At 36.9% G+C, this 24,623-nt stretch overlaps 1 protein-coding gene across 8 annotated transcripts in view; it reads right to left on the bottom strand.

The window, feature by feature from the left end:
• LOC142860948 (tyrosine-protein phosphatase non-receptor type 20-like) overlaps positions 1 to 24,623 on the bottom strand; it is a 140,856-nt gene that overhangs the window by 60,796 nt on the left and 55,437 nt on the right. For all 8 annotated transcript variants that reach the window (XM_076010328.1, XM_076010321.1, XM_076010327.1 and 5 more), the window contains 3 exons: positions 15,742 to 15,830; positions 9,976 to 10,076; positions 7,313 to 7,425 (listed from right to left, as the gene is read on the bottom strand). In XM_076010328.1, coding sequence (XP_075866443.1) covers positions 7,313 to 7,425; positions 9,976 to 10,076; positions 15,742 to 15,830 — 303 coding nt within the window. The remainder of the gene's footprint in view (positions 1 to 7,312; positions 7,426 to 9,975; positions 10,077 to 15,741; positions 15,831 to 24,623) is intronic.

Raw genomic sequence — 24,623 nt, 5'->3', positions numbered from 1 at the left:
GAGACAGGATCTTGCTATGTCTCACCAAGGTTAGAGTGCAGTGGGGCAATCAAGCTCACTGCAGCCTCAAACTCCTGGGCCCAAGTGATCCTTTTACCTCAGCCTCCTGAGTAGCTAGGACTACAAGTGTGTTCCCCACACCCAGCTAACTTTCTTAAGTTTCTTATAGAGACAAGTTCTCACTATGTCACCCAGGCTGGTCTCCTGGCCTAAAATAATCATTCTGCCTCAGCCTCCCAAAGTGATAGGATTGCAGGTGTGAGTTGCCACCTCTGGTCAGTAATTACTTTAAATGTAAACAGATTCAACTCTCCAGTAGAAAAACAGAGATTGGCAGAATGGATTAAAAAAAAATACATGATCCAACTATGTACATTGTCTACAAAAGACTCATTTTAAAGACACAAATAGATTAAAAATAAAAGGATGAAAAAGGATATTCCATGCAAATAGTAAACCAAAACAGCAGAAGTAGCCATACTAATATCAGACAAAATAGACCTTAAATCAAAAAAGGTGACAGGCCGGGCGCGGTGGCTCACGCTTGTAATCCTAGCACTCTGGGAGGCCGAGGCGGGCGGATTGCTCAAGGTCAGGAGTTCAAAACCAGCCTGAGCGAGATCCCGTCTCTACTATAAAAATAGAAAGAAATTAATTGGCCAACTAATATATATATATAAAAAATTAGCCGGGCATGGTGGCTCGTGCCTGTAGTCCCAGCTACTCGGGAGGCTGAGGCAGGAGGATTGCTTGAGCCCAGGAGATTGAGGTTGCTGTGAGCTAGGCTGACGCCACGGCACTCACTCTAGCCTAGGAAAGAAAGCGAGACTCTGTCTCAAAAAAAAAAAAAAAAGGTGACAAATGGCAAAGAATATATTAATAAAAGCTTCGATACAGCAAGAACACATAACAATGATAAACATTTGTGCACCTAATAACAGGCTATCAAAATATATGAAGAAAAATTTGACAGAATTGAAGGGACAAATATACAGTTCTACAATAATAATTAGAGACTTCAATATCCCATTTTTAATAATGGACAGAACAACCAGACAGAAGATAAGTAATGAAAGAGAGGGCTTGAGCAACACAATAAATCAAGTAGATTTAACAGATATATACAGAACACTCTATGCAAAAACAGAATACATATTCTTCTCAAGTACACATAGGATATTTTCCAGGATAGATCATACATAGAGCTATCATACATAGGCCACAGATTAAGTATCAATTGATATTTAAGATTGATATCTTCTCCAAACAAAAATATGAAGATAGACATCAATAACAAAAGGAAAACTGAAAAAATCACAAATATGTAGAAATTAAATAATACACTCTTAAACAACTAATAGATCAGAGTAGAAATCACAAGGTAAATTTAAAACACTTGGAAATAAATGAAAACTAGAACACAACATATCAAAACTTATGGGATACTACAAAAGTAGATATAAAGGGGAAATTTTCAGCTATAAATGCTTACATTAAAAAGCAAGAAAGATCTCAAATAAACAAACTAACTTTACAACTTAAATCACTAGAAAAAGAAGAACAAACTAAATTTAAAGCTAATAGAAGAAAGGAAATAATAAAGATTAGAGAGGAGATAAACAAAATAGAAATAGAAAAATAATAGAAAAAAATCAATGAAACCAAAAGATAGTTCCTAAAAAAGATCAACAAAATGACAAAACTTTAGTGAGATGGACTAAGAAAAAAACAAGAAAAGACTCAAATTACTAAAATCATAAATAAAAATGGGGACATTACTACCAACTCTAAAGAAATGAAAGAGATGATTATAAGAGTATTATGAGCAATTATAAGCAAAAAAAAAAATGGATAACTTTGCTGAAATGGCAAAATCAGTAGAAACACAAAACCTACCAAAATCAAACCACAAAGAAATAGAAAATCTAATAGACCTATGACTAGTAAGCAGATTGAATCAGTAATCAAACATCTCCCAATAAAATAAAGCCCTGGACCTGATGGCTTAACTGGTAAATTCTACCAGACATTAAAAGAACTAACACCAATCCTTTTCAAACTGTTCCAGAAAATTAAAGAGGAGGGAACAATTTCTAACTCATTTTATTAGACCAGTATCATCCTGATATAAAGACAGACAAAGATACCACAAGAAAAGGAAACTATAGGCCAGTATAACTTATGAACATTGATATAAAAATCTTCAACAAAGTACCAACAAATCAAATATTCAGCAGTATATTAAAAAGATTATATGCCATGACCAAGTGGGACTTATTCCTGGAATGCAAGGACAGTTCAACACACACACAAAAAACTGATCAATGTAACATAACACATAAATAGAATGAAGGGGAAAATCTCAATGGGTACAGAAAAAGCACTTGACAAAATTCAACACCCTTTCATGATTAAAAAAAAAAAAAAACATTCAACAAACAAGGAGTAGGAAAAAACTACTTCAACAGAATAAAAGCCATATATGAAAAACTCACAGCAAACACCATACTCAAGGGTGAAAATCAAAAAGTTTTCCTCTAAGATCAGAAACAAGGTGAGGATGCCTCTTCCATTACTTCTGTTCAACATAGTACTGGAAATCATAGTCAGGACAATTAAGAAGAAAAAAAAATAAAAGGCATCCAATTGGAAAGCAAAAAGTAAAATTATTTCTGTTTGCAGATAATATGTTCTTATATATAGAAAACCCTAAAGATTCCCCCCACACACACAAAAAAGAAACTATTAAGACTAATAAACAAATTCAGTAAAGTACAAGATACAAAGTCACATACAAAAATTATTTGCATTTATATGCACTAATATGAACAATATGAAAACAAAATTAAGAAAACAATTCCATTTATACTAGCACAAAAAAGAATAAAATACTTTGGAGTTAATCAAAGGGGTACAATGAAAACAACAGAACATTGCTGAAAGAAATAAAAGATACCTCATGTTCATGGACTGAAAGACTTAATATCACAAAAATATCAATACCATAAAAAATCTTTAATGTATTATACTATCCAATTTAAAAGATTATCCTTTGCCTCTGGTGTACCTTTCCCTGACCTCATTGTCCTTCTCCTTCAGGAATAATCACTATTCTGAATTGTGTTATCATTCATTTTATTTTATTTGCTTTGTTTACCAATATGTTGTTTTGCATATTTTGGAATTTATATTGATTAATCATATTTTCTTTTAAATATTGATTATTTTTTTTCTGAAACTACCTCTGAATTTATTCATCTTCACATCATACAAATATACCACATCTATTTTATCCATGTAGTGTAAATTAGGGTATCTGAGTGAAGGGTATCTGAGTTTTATACAGTTTAAGGACATTACAAATAGGCCCAGTGGGAACATTCTTATATATGTATTCTGGTATAAAAGAGAAAGAGTTTCTCTAAGCTAAATAACTAGGAAGAGAACTGCTAGGGTATAAAGGATGCATACTAAAGAAATACAAAATGATTTTCTAGAATGGTTTCTATCATGCCACATACCATATTGAGTATTATCACAATTTTAAATAGTGATTTAAATTATTCACTGTGATTAAAGTTTCACTTCCCTGATTCACAATTAGGTTGAACCACTTTTTTTATACTTCCTCCTCTGTGAAGTACCTGTTAATATCTCTTGCTTATTTTTCTATTTAGTTGCCTTTTACTTATTAATATGTAGTTCTTTATATATTTTTCTGGGCATTAATCCTTTGTCAGTATAGACCTCAATAACAGACCCCAGGAGAAACCTATCCTGAGTCCCAAACTGAAACTCAAAAGGAGGATATCGAGAAAGAAAAGGGAACTGATCTCACTCTAACAGGCCATAGTATTCCCTGTTGAAAATAAACATACTTCATACAACACCAGCATAAATTGCTATTCAGAGGCCGTAATAAAGCAAAATTAAACAAAACCATTAGTCATCCAATCTGAACACCAGTAGAACTAAAAACAACAGCCCTGGATATGCTGACTGTGAGTTTCTGGTTTCTCTGTGATTCAGAATGTCACCCCTTTTCCTTTAAAACACCTGAACACCACTTGCTTGGCCAGATACTTTTTTTAGACTGTGCTCTTCTCACTGTAGTTGCAACAGTAGCAGTTTGAATAAAGTTTTCCTTCTTTTTCTCAATTCAATGTTAGAGTATTCCCAAAGATGCAGCTCTATATAAGTTTGTCATTGCACTATATATTATAATATTTTCAAAAGAACTACTCTGAATGTCCAAGAAGAGATTGGCTATATAGATTATGATGCAGCCATACAATGAAGTATTATTTAGCTTTTTAAAATTGTAGTGTGTAACTATATGTTTATTAAAAAGATATGTTTACAAACAAATGTTATTTTATTTTAAAAACATATTTATATTAAAAATTCCACTTCTGCCTTCAATGTAGAGAGCTAGCGTGAATGTAACTCTCACCCTAACAATATATACAAGTTGAAAAAAAACACTAAATCAAAATTTCATTGAACCCATCAGAAAGCTAAAGTTGCAGGGCAACCAAATAGTGTGAAATTTAAGGACAAGGCATGAACACTGGTGCACGTGTGGCAGCTCAAAGGAGAAAGAGATGCCAGGCACTATACAGATGGGAAAGGAGGATTCAGATGGAAAACTTCACCTGTTGCTGATGACTGGGGTGGGAACACGAGACAGTGCAGAGCAGCAAGTGCCACAGACACAAACACATCTGCAGACTCACCTTCACACATGTCCAGTGGGTCCTCATAAGAAGGACTAGGAGCAGAGCAGATGGGAAGAACTGTTCCCTCCGGTAGGATTGTAGGTAGGATTGGAGGAGAGGACCTATGCCATCACTGAAAATGCATTAAAGCCCCACCTGGACCTATCTCCCCCATAGAATAAAAGCCTTAAACTGCAGGAGGAAGAGCAACAGGAAAAGAACAGACAAAACCCCTCTGCTCCTGGAGGAGGGGCAGGAAACAGTCCTGAGCCCAGGGTTCCACGCCAGAGCTATCGCAGACCTCCTACCACTGCACTAAGCATGGAGCAGGAAACCCTTTCCCACAGTGGACCTACCAAAGGTAGAAGGCAGCGTGCAGATGCCACGAGAAGGGGCAGGATCAGCGACAAAGCCCCACCACCGAGAACCAGGAACAGAGGGCCTGCCTAAGGCTGAGACTGGACTGGGACGACAAAGAACGCCCGGCCCTCCCTGCCATGTAGGCAGCACCAGTTCCCTGCTGGCGAAAGGCAAGGAGAGGCAGCCCTGACGAAGCACAGGCACACAGGGAAGGCCTAAAGCTGATGGAACAGGAAGGTCAAGACAAACTCTCTAGAACCCCAGCTGCTGCCCAAAGCACAATTAATTCTTGAAGAGTTCTAAGCCAGTGGTTCACTGTAAGTAATGACAGCAATACGAAACCAAAATCCAGCTCATGTCCTAAATACACTAAATCAAGAACCTGTACTAATGGCCAACCAGAGGAATAGGCATGACTATTTCTAGGCATAAATTCTATTTACCTCAATCTCTACTTTTCTATACCCAACACCAACACTCAATCAAAAATTATGAGACACAAAGAAGCAGCGGCAGCAGCAGAAACAATGAAACCACTGTCAATAAACAAGGCAATCAACAGAAAGAAATCAGCAACAATCCATCTGTCAGAATTATCTGAAGGAGAACTTTAAATAATTATGATTAACATGTTTGAGCTCTTGTGAAAAATGTGGACAAAATGCATGAACACATCGGGAATGTGAATGTAGACACAATTGATAAGACAGTGACAAGTGGACATGTTATATACAAAAACACAGTAGCAGAGATGAAGAATGCTTTCAATGGGTTCACTCGTGGACTCAACACAGCCAAGAAAATAATCAATAATTGAAGATAGGTTGACAGAAAATGACCTTAACTGTAACACAAAGGCAAAAAAGAGAAGGAAAAAAAGTAGTAAAAAGCAACCAGTAATATTGGTACAGCTTCTTTGAAACAGTTTGTCTAGTATACACTTATGGCCCAGCAATCCGACTTTTAGATATTTACCTGCAAGTAATGGAAACTTATGTTTACACAATACTAGTATCTGAATGTTTGCAGACTTTTACACATAATTGCCAAAATATGGAAACCCAATGTCCTCCAACTGGTGAATGAATAAACAAACTGGTGTAGCCATGCAATGGAATACTATTCAGCAAAAAAAGAAATTAAATACTTATAAATGCAATGACACAAATGAATATCAAAAGCATTATGCTAAGTGAAAGAAGCTGGACTCAAAGGCTACATATTTATGATTCCATTTATATGACACTGAGAAAAAAATACAAAAGTAAAGAGAAAAAAAAACAGATTACTGGTTGCCAGGCACTGGTGGTGGGGTTAGGGACTGACCACAAAGAACACAAAAGAAATTTCTGGGGTGGGAGGTATGGTGGGCATTGATACAAGTGTACTATACCTTGATTGTGGTGGTAAACTTTGGTCAAAGCTCACAGAACCGTATGTTATAAGGGTGAATTTTACTGGGTATATAATTTACACCTCAGTTTATAAAAGTATGTTCTTGTAAACTATTTTTATATGAGACCTGAATTTTAATAATTACATAGTATGATACTGTCCTAATTAGATTTGACATTTTTCAAATAAAAAAGTCATTAGACAAGATAATTCCAATACTTGATAGGAGGATAGAATAGATGACCTCTAAAATCCTCTCCATCTCCAAGGTTTTTAAGGTGTACATGTGATTCCTCAACTTCAAACACAAATTTTATATATATATATACATATATATATATATTAAGCATATGTCCATAGCTATGTTCATATTTTATGTAAATATAAATACACATACACACAAAATTTGGGGATATTATTCAGTGTTATTTTCCTTTCCCCCTATAAACATGTGACTATTTGTAATCCAAAAAAAGTTATTTTACTTACAAAGTATATATTTTGCAACAAATTAATTTAAGGAAATGAGGAAGCAGGTCATATTTTTCAAATCTATAGAAATCTATAACTTCCAGTTTAAGAAAATTCAAGTGGATCATTTTATTAAATTGACATGTTTGATCCATTAAAATACTTGAAAAAGGGCAGAAATTTGCCTTTATGAATGTGAAATATGGAATATTTTTCTTTATTGAAAAAAAATCCTAGAAAACACATTTTCCCATTTTTAAAAAGTTTTTCCTAGTTCTTTCCTTCATTCATATTAGAAATATCTTTGTGCATATCCCTAAAATAGAGCCCTTCCCAAATTTGCTCCTCCAAATAGGATGATGTCATACCAGAAAGCAGAGGGGAGACAGTCTGAGATGGTCCTGCAGAGCCACCATACTCGCTGCTCCACCTGTCTCTTCCTAGGGAGCCATGAGGAGTCCACACACTGTGATCACTCTCACTAGAAAAGAAAGATGTATATTTTCCATGGTTTCAAAGAATATATACATTTAAGAAAGAATCCCTGATAATCTCTATTAATTATTCAATCGATACCTCCATTTCAGTTCAGCCTCCCACTCCCATAGTCATCACCCGAAACTGGCTCACTTCTGAGATAATTCCAAAATCCCAATGTCTGATCATAAACTCCATCTCCTCCCACTTTTACCTGGCTTGCAAACTAGTCACCTCAAATCCATGCACCTACTCACCTTCTCTCCTCCTTTACCTAGGCTGTGGGTGAGAAGTACTAGAGTGGCTGGGATTTCTAATATCAGCAGAGAGCCATTTGGAAAACAAGGTATAGGTGTATCCCTGGCTGGTTTCCTCTACCATTTCTCCATGGCAACTATTAATAATTTCATGACACCACCCTCTTGAAGTCCTTATCTTAATCCTCTGCCTTAGTAGAAATGCAGCCCCTTCTGTTATAAAAAATGCAAGTCAGAAAGCAGGAACTCTTTCAAGTTACTTATTTTAAAACATTTACCTAAATGCATCAATGTCTTCATTATTTCCTGCTTTCTCCTTGGTTCAGAATTAGCCTTTCCATGCTCTCGACCCCATGCCTTCTGCCTCCTTGGAAACATTTTTCTGTATATTATCTTTTTCTTAAATATATAATGAATCTTTCCCTATCTCCAAATAATTTCATATCATAAGAATACTCACTCAGTTGTCTCTCATCTTAAAAATAAGAAACCCTTTAAACTCTCTCCCTCCGTCTAGTTAGTAACTGCTAACAGATTTTCAAATACTAGCCCATACTCACTTTCTGTTTTCCTTTCCAACCTCTCCCTTCTCAATTCACTCACTAATGCTACCTACTTGGCCATTGTTGCACTTTCAGTCACAGCCCCACTTAGCAAAAGCCTCCTAATTTGACTTTATTCAATGTCTAGAGAAAATTCTCCTAAAATACAAATTTAATTACAACTGCCTATCACCTTCAGGATAAATCAAGTCCCCACCTTCTCAGATCCCAATCAAGTTTAGGATGTTGTCCATTTGGCCCTTGCCTTTTTCATCATTTCTATTAATTTCCTGCATGCACTTTATTATGCTTTGACCTCAGCAAAATAAATGCATTTTTATTTTACTTCTGTGGGTTTTCAGGTTTCTTCTTCTTTTCTCCTTCTCTTTTCTTGGATTATTGTAAACATTTAATTGGTCTTCATATCCTGTCACTCTCAGCTATCCTTGCCTTCCTACCAGCAATCCTCCTTCTATAATAGGTAGATCAGATAGAGAGACACATAGATGCCTGAATAAAACAAAAAGCCTCTACCTGTGCTTCACTTTCATTTTAACAGACTGAATAAAACGCATGCTCAGCTTCACATATACTGAGTTCCTTCACAGGCTAGCCCACACTATTTTTTTGGCTCTAGCTTTCATCTCCTCCAGCTTCCTGGCATTCCAACTCACAGGTACCCTACAACTCTTGACACCGAATATTTCTCGCCATTAATATTTCCACAGCTCCTTGCCTTTGCTCAGACTTCTTCCCCCAGCATGAAATTTTCTTTCTTTCCTTTTAACCTGCTAGGTTTTTATTTAATTAAATCCTAAATTCAATCAAAATAGATCTTCTTCAAAGAAGCTAATGAGAAACTCCCCTCATGCATAGTTCGATGTCTTCTGTACTCACAGTCTTTGGATTTTGACACTAAAATAATATTTACTACATTGTACTTAAATTTGTCTTTTATACTTCTGTTTCCCTAAATTAAACTGTGAACTAAAGAGCAAGAAATATGTAATATTTTGTATTGGTATACAGTGCTTAGTATGTATTAACAGAATCTCAAAATCCCATTCAAATTACTATTATTTATTTGTTCACTTAATGCACTTCTGAAAGTCGTATATACAAATTTTATACATACACATGTATATAACACACAATAAAAAGAATATGTACATTTTTATATAGTGCTATTCCAGTGAGTATAGATAATATTACTGATAAATCTCTAAGAAAATATGGCTTAACAAAATGTTTCCTTATTTGATAAGTTTTTGCTTATAATACCTCAATTTCAAGGTAAGCATGAAATTGCTGTTTCTTTTGTTTTCCTAATGGAAATTTACTTTTCTTTAGTACTATTTTTTTATATATAATACCAAGAACTCACTACACTAATAGTCCTATTGTTTCTAGCGTGTCATTTTCTTTCTGAAAACAGAATGAATTGCTAATAAAATTTAAGTACACTGTCCCCTCCAAGAGCTACGAGCACATTTGCAAAGGCTTTGAAGCTGTATAACTATTGAAATGATAGAAAAATTAAATCCTTCAAGAATATGGTTTTTTTCTTAATTGTCACATTTGTGAGATCATAAATACATCATATTTCTAAGCAAACTAGATCAGGTTTGCAAAAAGCTGTATCTTGAAAAGTTAATCAAACATTTGAGGCCATAATTCGCTGTCTCCATTCAGTGGCTACCTATGAATATAAGGAGCATAAACAGAGAATTCACTGAGCAAGCATATTAGTTATACCTTTCTGAAGCCTCTTCAGAAGAATACTCATAGTTATCATGTGGGATTTTCTGAAGAGAGAGTTTTTTTACCTTCTTTGAGTTAGCTTCATTTCCCAAAACCTATAGGCATAAGAAAGGCACGCTTTTAGGGAAATATAGTTTAAAAGAAATATGATTTCAACAGATTCTTAAAAAGAACAATAAGGTATACAATAATGTAATTAAAACCATAATCACATAATTTAACTTCTACTCCTAGAAAATCACTCAAAATATATATCTCCCTATTAAAAATTCTCTAATCTGTCAAAACAGAGTCTAGAGTATTATCTAGACTCTGTTTATTTATCAAAAATCAATTGAACCACTCAATTTATTTTTCAAGTGAATTTTACAGTTCCATTTAAAAAAAAATAGGTTTATTATTACAGCCCAGAGGAAATACTTATAATTAGTGCTTACCACATTTAGTTTACTACAAATATAAAATTCCTAGCACTATATTTGTCTTTTTTTAGTACTTGTACCATCTAATTCAGTAATTCTAAATAAGTCCCCACCATGAGATTTTGCACTACCCAGTGCAGTCCACTTTGATACATTTGCAACCTCTTGTACTGTATCTGACTCAATAGTGAACAACATCAAATTTAAGCAGAGGGAAAAAAGTCCCATTAAAATAAATATTCAGTAATTAATAGCCCTCAGTTCTACTTCAATTAATGTACTTGTTCATTTGACCATTCTTTCTGAGAGCCCAGTATGTACAGACATTATTCTAAGTGCTGAATACAAAATAGTAAACAAGGGAGGCAAGTGGTCTGCCCTTGTGGAATGTATATATTCTCACAGGGAGATAGATAATAAACAAGCATAAAAGTCATTACAAGTGACAGGTGTTAATGTGGTAGCAAATAAAGTATGTTATAGATAACTGCCATGTACCAAAAAGATGAAAAGGGGCCGGGCGCGGTGGCTCACGCCTGTAATCCCAGCTCTCTGGGAGGCCGAGGTGGGCGGATTGCTCGAGGTCAGGAGTTCAAAACCAGCCTGAGCAAGAGCGAGACCCCGTCTCTACTATAAATAGAAAGAAATTAATTGGCCAACTGATATATATATAAAAAATTAGCTGGGCATGGTGGCGCATGCCTGTAGTCCCAGCTACTCGGGAGGCTGAGGCAGAAGGATCGCTCCAGACCAGGAGTTTGAGGTTGCTGTGAGCTAGGCTGACGCCACGGCACTCACTCTAGCCTGGACAACAAAGCGAGACTCTGTCTCAAAAAAAAAAAAAAAAAGATGAAAAGGAAGAAGAAAGACAAAGGCACAGGGAGGCATTCTGGGTAAAAACACAAAGAAGATACAAAGTTCTTGCACCCTTCCATGGTCTAGCCTCTGTCCAACTGTCCACCTTACCTCATGCCTCTGTTTCTCATACAGCATCTCCAGTCACGACCTAGGCCCCATATTTATCTTTTTGAAGTATCTCGGTGATAATTTTAATTTTGTAAAATTTATTAATCTTTTCATTTCTTGCTAGTGTGTGTGTGTGTGTGTGTGTGTTTTACTCAATTCCACAAGACTTCTTAGCCCTGGATGCCTCGTGCAAACATAAATACAGCCATTCTTCCAGAATATGGACCCACACACAGTCATTATTTAAAATAAGCATGTTAAAAGAAAGATGACACTCTAATCAAACATATTAGTTTTGCTGTAATAAATCAAAACATATAACTTATGTTTTTAGCCTAACATGAATAAGCATTTTCTGAAATATAAAGTTAACATATTTTAGCAATAGCATTACCATTACAGTATGTATTAAATCCTAATTGTCATTTAAAATAATATATAAAATATAAATTTTTAAAATTCCTTCTCCATGCTGAGCCAAAAAATATCAATTATTCTATATATTTTTCTAAAATTTTAAGTTCTGCTTTTCCTATTTGAGTATTTAACCCACCTAGAATCACTTTTGGTATACAGTGTACCTTGCTTTCTCTGCTCAACCCCCAACAGTGATCTTGCATTCAGCAGGACATTCACAAGATCCAATAGGCTATACCTGGCACCGGTGAGCTTTACAGAAAGATATAGGAGAGGGGCCACAACATAATAGTAGGACAGCATTAGGCACAGGCATCACTGGAAGAAACTTAGTATCAGCTCAGATGTAAGAGAGTGAGACCACATAGGTAAGTGTAAGAGTCACTCTGGCTTAGAAGTTGCATGCTGAACAGGGCCTGGCATCTCTCATAACAACCCTTGACTCTAACCTCTGAGAATTGCAGCAAGGGACTTCCCCCATTCAGAGAAGACCCCATTTGTACTTCAATAAGAAATTCATCATTCTAATCACAGCCTTTCCAGTCTTGGAGTCATTTTACCATAACCAATACTGCCTGCCAACACAGCTGACTAGAAGACTAAGAAAATCATTTTCCCACAGAGAAGAAAAGATTTTGTTAGCTTTCACCTGCAGGTACTAATACAGTTTTATTTTTCCTATTGAAATAACCAGCACCATCAACTAAGCAAACCATTCTATCACCGATATGCAATGCCACCTGTCACATACAAAGTTCCCATGTATGCATGGGTCTTTTACTGTACTTTCTATACAGTTTCATCAGTCTTATCTGCCAATTCCTATTCTGCTACTACAGTTTCTAAATTTTTATAACTCTATAAAATCTTAATAACTTGCAGTGCCAGTCACCCATCCACCATACACACACATTTTTCTTCTTTTTCTAATATTGTCTTGCCTATTCTTGGCCTTCTGTTTTCTCAAATCAGTTTTTCAATCAGTTGATCAAATATCATACACACAAAAAATACTTTGGGGTTTTTGTTGAAATTAAGTTAAATAATTTTGTAATTTAAATTGGGAATAACTGATATCTTTATAATATTAAGTCTTATTATCCATTAATATGATATAGCTGTCCATTAAAAGTATTGATGTAATATTCTCAATAAAGAAAATTCACATATTTTCTTACAATTGTCCTTAGATATTTTGTCGGTGAGAACATTATAAATGTAATGATATAGATTAGATGATTATATTTACTAAGCACTGCCCAATCAGCAAACCACAAGTTTTTATATCTAGTATTTTGATATATATTCTACTCTAAATACTTTAAATTTACATTAGTATTACTTCTTTGACTATGAGTATAGAAATGTGTGTTTTTAAATTCCAAATGTATATTTCACTTTTTCTGATTTTCCTCTACTGAATTGCTTTTATGTCAGAAAGCACAGTAAGTATTATAAAGGTTATTTGACATTAACTGAGATATACTTTATAATTTAGTACATGGTAAATTTTTATAAATGATCCATGTATGCTCTAAAAGAATGTATGCTATCTAATTTCTAAGTTCTATATATGTTCATATATATATATGCCACCTTGCCAATTTTAAAAAATATTTCCTATACTCTTAACCAACTGTCTAATCTATTAGCAGAAGAGATATATATCTTAGCCCAATATCATAGTAAATTTATTAATTCCTCCTTATAATTCTGTCAAATACTGATTTACATATTATGAGGCTATTAGGTACTTATAAATGTAGAATTCTTTTATCTTCCTTATGAACTAAACCTTTTAGCATTGTATAGGGACCTCTTAATACTTAATGCTTTTTGCGTGTAAGTCTATTTTGTCTGATGATGCCACAGCTACCCCATTTCTCTATTGTTAGTGTTTGTTTGGTATGTATTTAATTCTTTTACTTTGAAATATCTCAGGAAAATGTCCCCTTAAGATTCCTTCTTCTTAAACTACATGGCTGACCGATACATTAAATGAAATGAGCTTTACAGAGTTGACTTAGTCCTGAAAACTATTTTATCAACACTAATTGGTAAAACAAATCTCCAAAAATTAATTTCAGGATAATTAAAATTGGAATTTGGTGATTTTGAATAAAATGGGATAGAAGAAAAGTGGAAAAGTGCTATTACACACACATGACCCCTCCTCTCTCCTATGAGTCATGTTTAAAAGTCATCTGGATACAGCTCATTTACTTAGAAAAAGTGACATCATCTGAGTGAGAATTCCTAACACAATTCATACCTGAAACATCTTTAAAGTCACACTTCAAAATCAACTTGATTATATTTTCAAAGAAGCAAACTGTTCTAGATGGCTGCATTCAAACTGAACTCTCACTGAGGACTCTAGCATGCCTCTGACTGAATGAGATGTGATTTGTCTAACAACACCAAGAAGTAACAGGGGGAAATACAATAAATTATAAAGATGCAAGGTCTTTCAGAGGTTGCTCACTGAATCAAATTAATGTCAAATTAAAGATAATTTTTTCCGAGGAGCCTAAGTTAGCTTTGTTGCACTGTGTGCATCAAGGATTTATGAGGACAAGTGAAAAGAGCAATACTGGGAACTCAGAGCCTAGTTTCTAGTCTTTTCTCTGTGACTGAAAAGCTGTATAATCAGGCACAAATTACTCTGGCTTTCTGGGGCTCAGTTACTCCATCACTAAAATGAGTGTTAGAATAAAAATTTCTCTAAATTTCTTCCAAATCTAACCACCCACAAGTCTATGAGTCTAGACAGGGGACATATCTGAAAGGACATCAAGTGGCTACAAAATTAATGGCTTCATGAAATATAAGAAAAGCAAATTATGATAAAATCAGCTAATTTTCCCAATATGCTCTAAAAAACCATCCAGGAATATTCTAAGCTCTTCTTTTCTAAAAGAAAACTTTAAAAGATATTGAAACTCATCCTAGATAGGCCAAGCCATAAAATCAAGTAATAATAATAATAATAAAAACAAAATCACAAAATGTATTCACTTTTGGAGGAGAGTCAAGCAAGGTTACATAATATAAAGGATCTACTTGAGGCATTCTGTGAAGCTGCTTATTTTCAAATCATCTGTACTTCAAGTGGAAAATCATTCTGATCAGAGAAAAGCACTAGTAGCAGACTGAGAACCCAACACTGCACTCAGAGCTAGAGGTTGCCAGCCAGAGGTGCAATGTTGACATTGATATGGCCACCTTATGTATAAAGGAGGAATGGATACACTCCTATACCAGAAAATATACAAGCTACAATGTTGTTCTTAAAAGTAGCACTCCTGCCTGGTCACCTTGGGTGGAGGTGGCAGCTAAATTGGGGGAGTAGGGGCACAGCATTTGTTCTTGGTACTGACTTTTATCTCTGTTGCTGCTGGAATCAAGTGCGAGGACAGAAGCTTGGCATTCCAAAGCTCCTTTGACTTGATAAGAGAAAAAAATGCAAGGCACCCACAAGATGAAAATGCATGTCCCTTTTTGGTACTCTAACCCTGGCAGTGTCTCCACAAGGAGGGTAGTGTTGAGGGTAGAGGTTTTGTCACAGAATTTTTACTGCCCTCTACTTTTCCACAGTTTGGAGACACTGTGCCATGCCATCTCTATCAATGAAAAAGTCCATTCATCCATATATTTAAGGGTGCTACATACTTCATGTGAAATTTATTTTGTGTCTCTGTAACACAAAATGAAATAAATGCCAAAATAAGTAAAATTTTCAGAGAAGCATTGAAAGGGATTTTCTTTAGAAGTGTAATATGTTCCACTCTTTTAAATCCCTATTTTGGTCACCTTCAACATCAGGGGGACAAAGAATTGAGAAATCAGTTTAGAGAGGAAAACAAGATAGATACCTATTCCCCAGAAAGTTCAGTCAGTGATATAGGCATCAGCCACAGTCCACTAGCAGAGGTCCTTCTCCGTTTAGTCTTACCTTTGATTTCTTTTTCTGACTTGATGAAGGCAAAGTCTCCCTGAAATCCAGGTCTTCTGTAACAGAGTCATCTCTCTTGTAATCCTTCACTGAACACAGACAAGAAAAGAACTGATCAAATGGAAAGCACTTACACACACGGAAAGATGCAGCCTTAATAAGAAAAAGCAAGCTACATGAGGGAAATTTGTACCTAGTTTTCCTATTTTTGAAACATCTTAACTTTATCTTTTATATTAATCTCTTTTCCTTCTGCTTTGAAAAAAATAACATAGCAAAGATGATCCTTCTTCTAGGATTATCCTCAGGGAATTGATTATGGAGCAGTTCCTTTGTTCCTAACTGCCATATTACCCAAGAAAGTACTCTTTAAATTAATCCTAAATACATACAACCTGCAGAACCTATATATGAAGATCTATAGAACATAATCTTCTGTGTTTCAGAGTCTACTTCTTGATTAAAGAATACTGTGTTACAAAGTCTCACTTTAACTACTTGTGTAAAATCAATGTAGAAAGTTGATGTAGGCTTTATTGAAGAACATAGTATGAACCACCCCAAGGAAACTCATTCCTGGGTTTATTATATGAATGTTGCTAATTACTTTGTTAATTCTCTGTGCAGAATCTTTCAGATAAGTAGCCAAGGGAGAAATTTTTCTGAACTCAGTATTGAGAAATTAGAGTATTGTTTCTCATATCATGGTACCCTTAAATATAATTTAGATATTTTGTGACATGGCATATTATAAAATCAGTAAAAAATACAGTAAATAAGCACTTTGGAAACTAAAAAGTGCATTCCTGAATGTGTGTTAAAAAGGAAATCAAAGAGAAAGTATGAACTATTATAATATATGAATAAATCTTATATCAACAAAGGAACAACATACCAAAACTAATGCAGAGTATCTGAAGCTGTGTTTGAAGGCAAAATCTATAGTTTTAAATATGTTTATGAAAATGACAAAAAAATCAGAGAAAAATGAGTTTTGTATTTAATCACATAGGCTAAACAAAAAAAATGAGGAAACCCAAAGGAAGTAGAAAGAAGGATATCATAAAGAAAAATAATAAATAGAAAATAAGATAAAAGAATATAATAATCAAGGGGGTGCAGCACGATGGCGGACGAATAACACCGCCAGACAGAGTGTCTCTGCAGAAAAGATAGATTCTAGCAGAAATTAGAGGAAAGAAGCAAGAAGACAAGCATACAGTGGATGAGGGCCGGAAGGAGGGGTACCTGAGACCCCGGGAGACTCCACAGGAGGAGGCTGCGGAGGAGAACTGGAGGATGAGACCACCGGAGCAGCCCGGAGACCAGCGGCAAGGGTAGGTGGATTTGCTGTTTCCCCTCCCCTTCATTTCGGACTGCTGGTGAGCTCCCCAGCGGGTGGAGAGACCTGCGGACATCAGCCCACAGACGGCCGCCGCCAGCCAGCGGTGAGCCTGTAGCAGACGTGGCACCAGGTTCCCAACTTCCTCCGGGCACCTCCGTGTGCACAGACCCGAGCCGCGCGGCAGGCGCCATATTGCCTCTTCCTCCCCTCCGCCCACCCTACCCGCGGCTGCCCAGAGAGACAATACAGCCACCAGCCAGAGGCACCTCCAGGGAACGGGACCTTCCCTTTTGGGACCCTACAGCTGACTCAGGGGAACTCAGACTGTGAGCTCCCTACCCGCCCGCCCTCCCAGGTGCCGCTGGCATGGTGTTTCCAGAAGAACGGTGCCGACTAAGAGGCTGAGAGACATACACCCAGCTTGGGCTCCTTGTGGGTGAATTCGGACCGGCACTCCTCACCCTGGTGGGGATACAGTTTGAACTCTGGGACCCAGAGGTTGGACCTGCAGACCAGATCCCCGGCACCGAGGGCTAGCATTGCATGGGGCACAGAAGGGTTATATGTGAACAGCCTACTGAGGTGTGTGTGCCTCCAGGGGCGGATCAGCTTCCTAGAGGGCAACCCTCCTCCTAGGAGGAGGCCGTGCACGCAACCCAGGTGGCGTTCCTGTGCAGGGAACCTCCCCGCCGGCATCGCAGTCCGGGGAGACCTGGTGGCTTGTGGTCTGGCCTGCAGGCAGAGGCCCAGGAGTAGCTGTGGAGTTGGGGAGGGTGGAAAGAAGCGAGGCCCCCTCCAGACTGCGGGTCTCAGACAGCCCCACCCCCACACCCAGACTTTCTGGCTGAGCAGGACCATTCCAGCCCCACCCTGACAGCTTTTCCTGGAAGCAGAGGACAGAACTTTGACCCCTGCTAACTGCCTGAGGGCAGGCTTACCCAACCCAGCTCCGGCCAGAACAAGAGCTGATAACAGGACACAAAATCAACAGCATAGCCTGTTCCTCCAAGCAAACGCCACCTACTGACAGGGACGGCATCTTGCACAGCCTTTCCACAGCACCAACTGACTCAACATACAGGGAGTGGTCCAATTTCACCCACAGACACCACCTAACACCTCAGAAACTAAACAAGGTGTGTGAATACCCAAACAATAACTTAAGGAAAGAAACAACAACTGAACAACATGGGAAGAAATCAGCGAAAGAACTCAGGAAATATGAAGAACCAAACGGAAAACACACCCCCAAAGAGGAGCACCAGGCCCCTAGAAACGGACACCAACCAAAATCAGGCAACCAATATGACAGAAGAGGAATTTCGTATGTGGATCATAAGAACACTCACCCAGCTGCAACAACAACTCAATAACCAACACAAAGAAACCACAAAAAGCCTCCAGGATAAGAGAAAAGAAATAGACACAATGAAGAAAACTTTAACTGAACTCCTGGAAATGAAGAATCAATTCAAGGAACTACAAAATATAGTGGAAAGTCTCAAGAACAGGGTAGATCAAACAGAAGAAAGAATCTCAGAGCTTGAAGATAACACCCTCCAATTAAATAAATCAGTCACAGAAATAGAGCAGAGAAACAAGAGAAAAGAGCAAAGCCTACAAGAGCTGTGGGATTATGTGAAGAAACCTAATGTGAGGGTCATAGGGTTACAAGAAGGGGAAGAAGACAACACTCAAGGGTTGGACAAGCTGTTTGAAGATATAATAGAGGAAAATTTCCCAGGCCTTGCTCAAAATCTTGATATACAAGTTCAAGAAGCTCAGAGGACCCCTGGGAAATTCAATGCAAACAGGAAGACGTCACGACATGCAGTCATCAGACTGACCAAAGTATCAACTAAAGAGGCCCTTCTAAGAGCTATAATACAAAAGAAGCAAGTAACATACAAGATAAAGCCAATTTGAATAACATCAAACTTCTCTCATGAGACTTTACAAGCAAGGAGAGAATGGGGCCCCATTCTCACTCTTTTGAAACAAAACAATGCCCAGCCTACAATATTATTCCCTGCAAAACTAAGCTTCATATATGAAGGAGAAATAAAAACATTCTCAGACAAGCAAAGGCTCAGAGAAATCACCAAGACAAGACCAGCCCTACAAGAAGTACTTAAAACAGCATTACACATGGAACATCATAATAATAACCCATGAATATAAAAACAACCAAAACCCAAAGATATTAAAGGCAAGATATTACAATGGCTCAAGACAGAAATCATAGCAACAACATCCAACCCAACAGAATGATCAGTAATCTACCTTACCTATCAGTTCTCTCAATAAATGTAAATGGCTTAAACTCTCCACTCAAGAGACATAGGCTGGCTGAATGGATAAGAAAATACAGGCCAAGTATATGCTGTCTTCAGGAAACACATCTAACCTGCAAGGATGCATATAGACTAAAAATAAAAGGGTGGAGATCAATATTCCAAGCAAATAGAAGCCAAAAGAAGGCTGGTGTGGCAGTTCTAATTTCAGACGATTTAGTTTTTAAAGCAACAAAAGTAGTGAAAGACAAAGAGGGTCATTATATAATGGTGAAGGGCACAGTTCAACAAGAAGAGATAACAATTTTAAATATATATACATCCAACTTAGGTGCACCCAGATTCATAAAGCAAACCTTACTGGAGCTAAGCAAATGGATTAATAGCAACTCCATAATCACCAGAGATTTCAACACCCCACTGACGGCACAAGACAGATCCTCCAAACAGAAAATTAATAAAGAAATAATGGACTTAAACAAAACTCTAGAACAATTGAGTCTGACTGACATTTACAGAACATTCTACCCAAAATCCACTGAATATACGTTCTTCTCATCAGCTCATGGGACATTCTCTAAGATTGACCATATCCTAGGACACAAAGTAACCCTCAAGAAATTTAAAAAAATAGAAATCATACCATGTAACTTCTCAGATCACAGTGGAATAAAAGTAGAAATCAACCCTAACAGAAACTCACATTTCTACACAAAAACGTGGAAATTAAACAACCTCCTACTAAATGATTACTTCATAAATGAAGAAATCAAGACAGAAATAAAAAAATTCTATAAAGAAAACGACAATGGAGAGACAAGTTATCAACTCCTCTGGGATACAGCTAAAGCAGTTCTGAGAGGAAAGTTTATGTCCATAAATGCCTATAACCAAAAGACAAGAAGGTCACAAATAGACAATCTAATGAAAAGACTCAAAGAGCTGGAAAAAGAAGAAGAGACCAACCCCAAACCCAGCAGAAGAAGTGAAATCAACAAGATCAAATCAGAACTAAATGAAATTGAAAACAGGGAAGCTATTCAGGAGATTAATAAAACAAAAAGTTGGTTCTTTGAAAAAATAAACAAAATTGACACACCATTAGCTAAGCTAATGAAAAGCAGAAAAGAGAAATCTCTAATAAGCTCCATCAGGAATGAAAAAGGAGATATGACAACTGATCCCAAAGAGATACAAGATACAATTTATGAATACTACAAAGATCTTTATGCACACAAACTGGAAAATGTGGAGGAAATGGACAAATTTCTAGAAACACACAGCCTCCCTAAGCTCAACCAGGAAGAAATAGATTCCCTGAACAGACCAATCTCAACAGCTGAAATAGAAATAGCAATTAAAAATCTCCCTAAAAAGAAAAGTCCCGCTCCAGATGGCTTCACACCTGAATTTTACCACACTTAAAAAGAAGAACTAGTACCTATCTTGCAGAAACTATTCCACAACATCGAGAAGAATGGAAACCTCCCCGACACCTTTTATGAACAAATATTACTCTGATACCAAAACCAGGAAAGGATGCAACAAAAAAAGAAAACTACAGACCAATATCCCTAATGAATATAGATGCAAAAATTTTCAACAAAATCTTAGCTAACCGAATCCAGACACTTATCAAAAAAATAATCCACCACGACCAAGTGGGCTTCATCCCAGGGATGCAGGGATGGTTCAACATACGTAAATCTATAAATGCAATTCACCACATAAACAGAAGCAAAAACAAAGACCACATGATTCTCTCAATAGATGCAGAAAAAGCTTTTGACAAAATTCAACACCCTTTCATGATACAAACACTTAAGAAAATAGGCATAGAAGGGACATACCTAAAAATGATACAAGCCATATATGATAGACCCATAGCCAACATCATACTGAATGGGGAAAAATTGAAATCATTCCCACTTAGAACTGGAACCAGACAAGGCTGCCCACTATCTTCACTTCTGTTCAACATAGTGCTGGAAGTCTTGGCTACAGCAATCAGACAGGAAAATGGAATCAAAGGTATCCAAATAGGGGCAGAAGAGATCAAACTTTCACTGTTTGCTGATGATATGATATTGTATCTAGAAAACCCCAAAGATTCAACCAAGAAACTCCTGGAACTGATCAATGAATTTAGTAAAGTCTCAGGATACAAAATCAATACACAGAAATCAGAGGCATTCATATATGCCAACATCAATCTAATTGAGAACCAAATCAAAGACTCAATTCCCTTCACAATAGCAACAAAGAAATTAAAGTACCTAGGAATATACTTAACCAAGGACGTAAAAGACCTCTACAGGGAGAACTATGAAACACTGAGGAAGGAAATAGCAGAGGATGTAAACAGATGGAAATCCATACCATGCTCGTGGATCGGCAGACTCAATATCATCAAAATGTCTATACTACCCAAACTGATCTACAGATACAATGCAATACCTATTAAAATCCCATCAGCATTCTTCACAGACATAGAAAAAATAATTTTACGCTTCGTGTGGAACCAAAGAAGATCCCGAATATCAAGAGCAATTCTAGGCAACAAAAACAAAATGGGAGGCATTAATATGCCAGATATCAAACTATACTACAAAGCTGTAGTAATTAAATCAATATGGTAGGCCGGGCGCTGTGGCTCACGCCTGTAATCCTAGCTCTTGGGAGGCCGAGGCGGGCGGATTGCTCAAGGTCAGGAGTTCAAAACCAGCCTGAGCAAGAGCGAGACCCCGTCTCTACTATAAATAGAAAGAAATTAATTGGCCAACTGATATATATATAAAAAAATTATCCGGGCATGGTGGCGCATGCCTGTAGTCCCAGCTACCCGGGAGGCTGAGGCAGAAGGATCACTCGAGCCCAGGAGTTTGAGGTTGCTGTGAGCTAGGCTGACTCCACGGCACTCACTCTAGCCTGGGCAACAAAGTGAGACTCTGTCTCAAAAAAAATAAATAAATAAAAATAAAAAAAAAAAATCAATATGGTATTGGCACAAAAATAGGAATATTGACCAGTGGAACAGATGTGAGAATCCTGATATAAAACCATCCTCATTTAGCCATCTAATCTTTGACAAAGCAGACAAAAACATATGCTGGGGAAAAGAATCCCTTTTCAATAAATGGTGCTGGGAAAACTGGATAGCCACCTGTAGAAGGCTAAAACAGGACCCACACCTTTCACCTCTCACAAAAACCAACTCACGCTCGATTACAGACTTAAACCTAAGGTATGAAACTACTAGAACTCTAGAGGAAAAAGTTGGAAACACTCTCCTAGACATTGGCCTGGGCAAAGAGTTTATGAAGAAGTCCCCAAAGGCAATCACAGCAGCAACAAAAAAAAATAAATGGGACATGATCAAACTACAAATCTTCTGCACAGCCAAAGAAATAGTCATGAAAGTAAACAGACAACCTACAGAATGGGAGAAAATTTTTGCATCCTATGCATCCGATAAGGGACTGATAACTAGAATATACTTAGAACTCACAAAAATCAGGAAGAAAAAATCAAATAACCCCATTAAAAAGTGGGCAAAGGTCTTGAACAGAAACTTTTCGAAAGAAGACAGAAGAATGGCCAACAAACATATGAAAAAATGCTCAACATCTCTAATCATCAGGGAAATGCAAATCAAAACCACAATGAGATATCACTTAACGCCAGTGAGAATGGCCTTTATCAAAAAATCTCCAAACAATAAATGCTGGTGTGGTTGCGGAGAGAGAGGAACACTCCTACACTGCTGGTGTGACTGCAAACTAGTGCAACCTCTGTGGAAAGCAATATGGAGATACCTTAAAGTGATACAATTGAATCTACCATTTGATCCAGCAATCCCATTGCTGGGCATCTACCCAAATGATCCAATGACACTCTACAAAAAAGACACCTGCACTCAAATGTTTATAGCAGCACAATTCATAATTGCAAGGCTGTGGAAACAGCCCAAGTACCCATCAATCCAAGAATGGATTAATAAAATGTGGTATATGTATACCATGGAGTACTATTCAGCTCTAAGAAACAATGGTGACATAGCACATCTTATATTTTCCTGGTTAGAGCTGGAACCCATACTACTAAGTGAAGTATCCCAAGAATGGAAAAACAAGCACCAGATATATTCTCCAGCAAACTGGTATTAACTGAGCAGCACCTAAGTGGACACATAGGTACTGCAGTAATAGGGTATTGGGCAGGTGGGAGGGGGGAGGGGGGCGGGTATATACATACATAATAAGTGAGATGTGCACCATCTGGGGGATGGTCATGATGGAGACTCAGACTTTTGGGGGGAGGGGGGAAATGGGCATTTATTGAAATCTTAAAATCTGTACCCTCATAATATGCCGAAATAAAAAAAAAGAATATAATAATCAACAAAATGAAACCAAAATCAAATCAACTATATCTTTGAAAAAGACTTAAAAATGTGCAAATCTCTTACACTAGTAATCAATGGAGAAAAAATGAACAAATAACATTAAAAATGAAAAAGGGCATAACTACAAATGTAATTATCATTTTTAAAAGGAATAAACAAATACCACGTACAATTTTAGAAAAACGATGAACTGGAAATTTTTATAAGAGAATTATAAATTATTGAAATTTACTCAAGAAGATGTAGAAAGCCTGAAAATTATAATAACCATTTAAAAAGTTAAACCAATAATCAAAAATCTCACTCCCACGGCTGGAGCCACCATGGCTATAATCCTAGCACTCTGGGAGGCCGAGGCGGGAGGCTAGTTTGAGCTCAGGAGTTCGAGACCAGCCTGAGTAACAGCAAGACCCCGTCTCTACTGAAAAAATAGAAAGAAATTAGCTGGACAGCTAAAAAAATACATAGAGCAAAAATTAGCTGGGCATGGTGGTTAACGCCTGTAGTCCCAGCTACTGGGGTGTCTGGGGGAGGATTACTTGAATCCAGGAGTTTGAGGTTGCTGTGAGCTAGGCTGATGGCATGGCACTCTAGCCCGGGCAACAAAGTGAGACCCTATCTCAAAAAAAAAAAAAAAAAAAAAACTCAGTCCCAGGAGGAAAAAGCAAAGCATTTGGGTTCAAAAAAGGTTTACAGATGAGATTTTATCAAACTTTTAATTAACAAAACTCCCTTTCATATGCAAACAGTTTCAAAGAATATTTTTAAAAATGTAAATTTACCTAGTTTATATTAAAAGGTTAGTAAAATTATTTTTTAATTTCAGAATGTTATAGAA

This window comes from Microcebus murinus, chromosome 14 (assembly GCF_040939455.1).
Source record: "Microcebus murinus isolate Inina chromosome 14, M.murinus_Inina_mat1.0, whole genome shotgun sequence".
NCBI lineage: Eukaryota > Metazoa > Chordata > Mammalia > Primates > Cheirogaleidae > Microcebus > Microcebus murinus.
The sequence above is the reverse complement of the archived record's forward strand: the minus strand, read 5'-3'. Positions and strand labels throughout refer to the sequence as shown.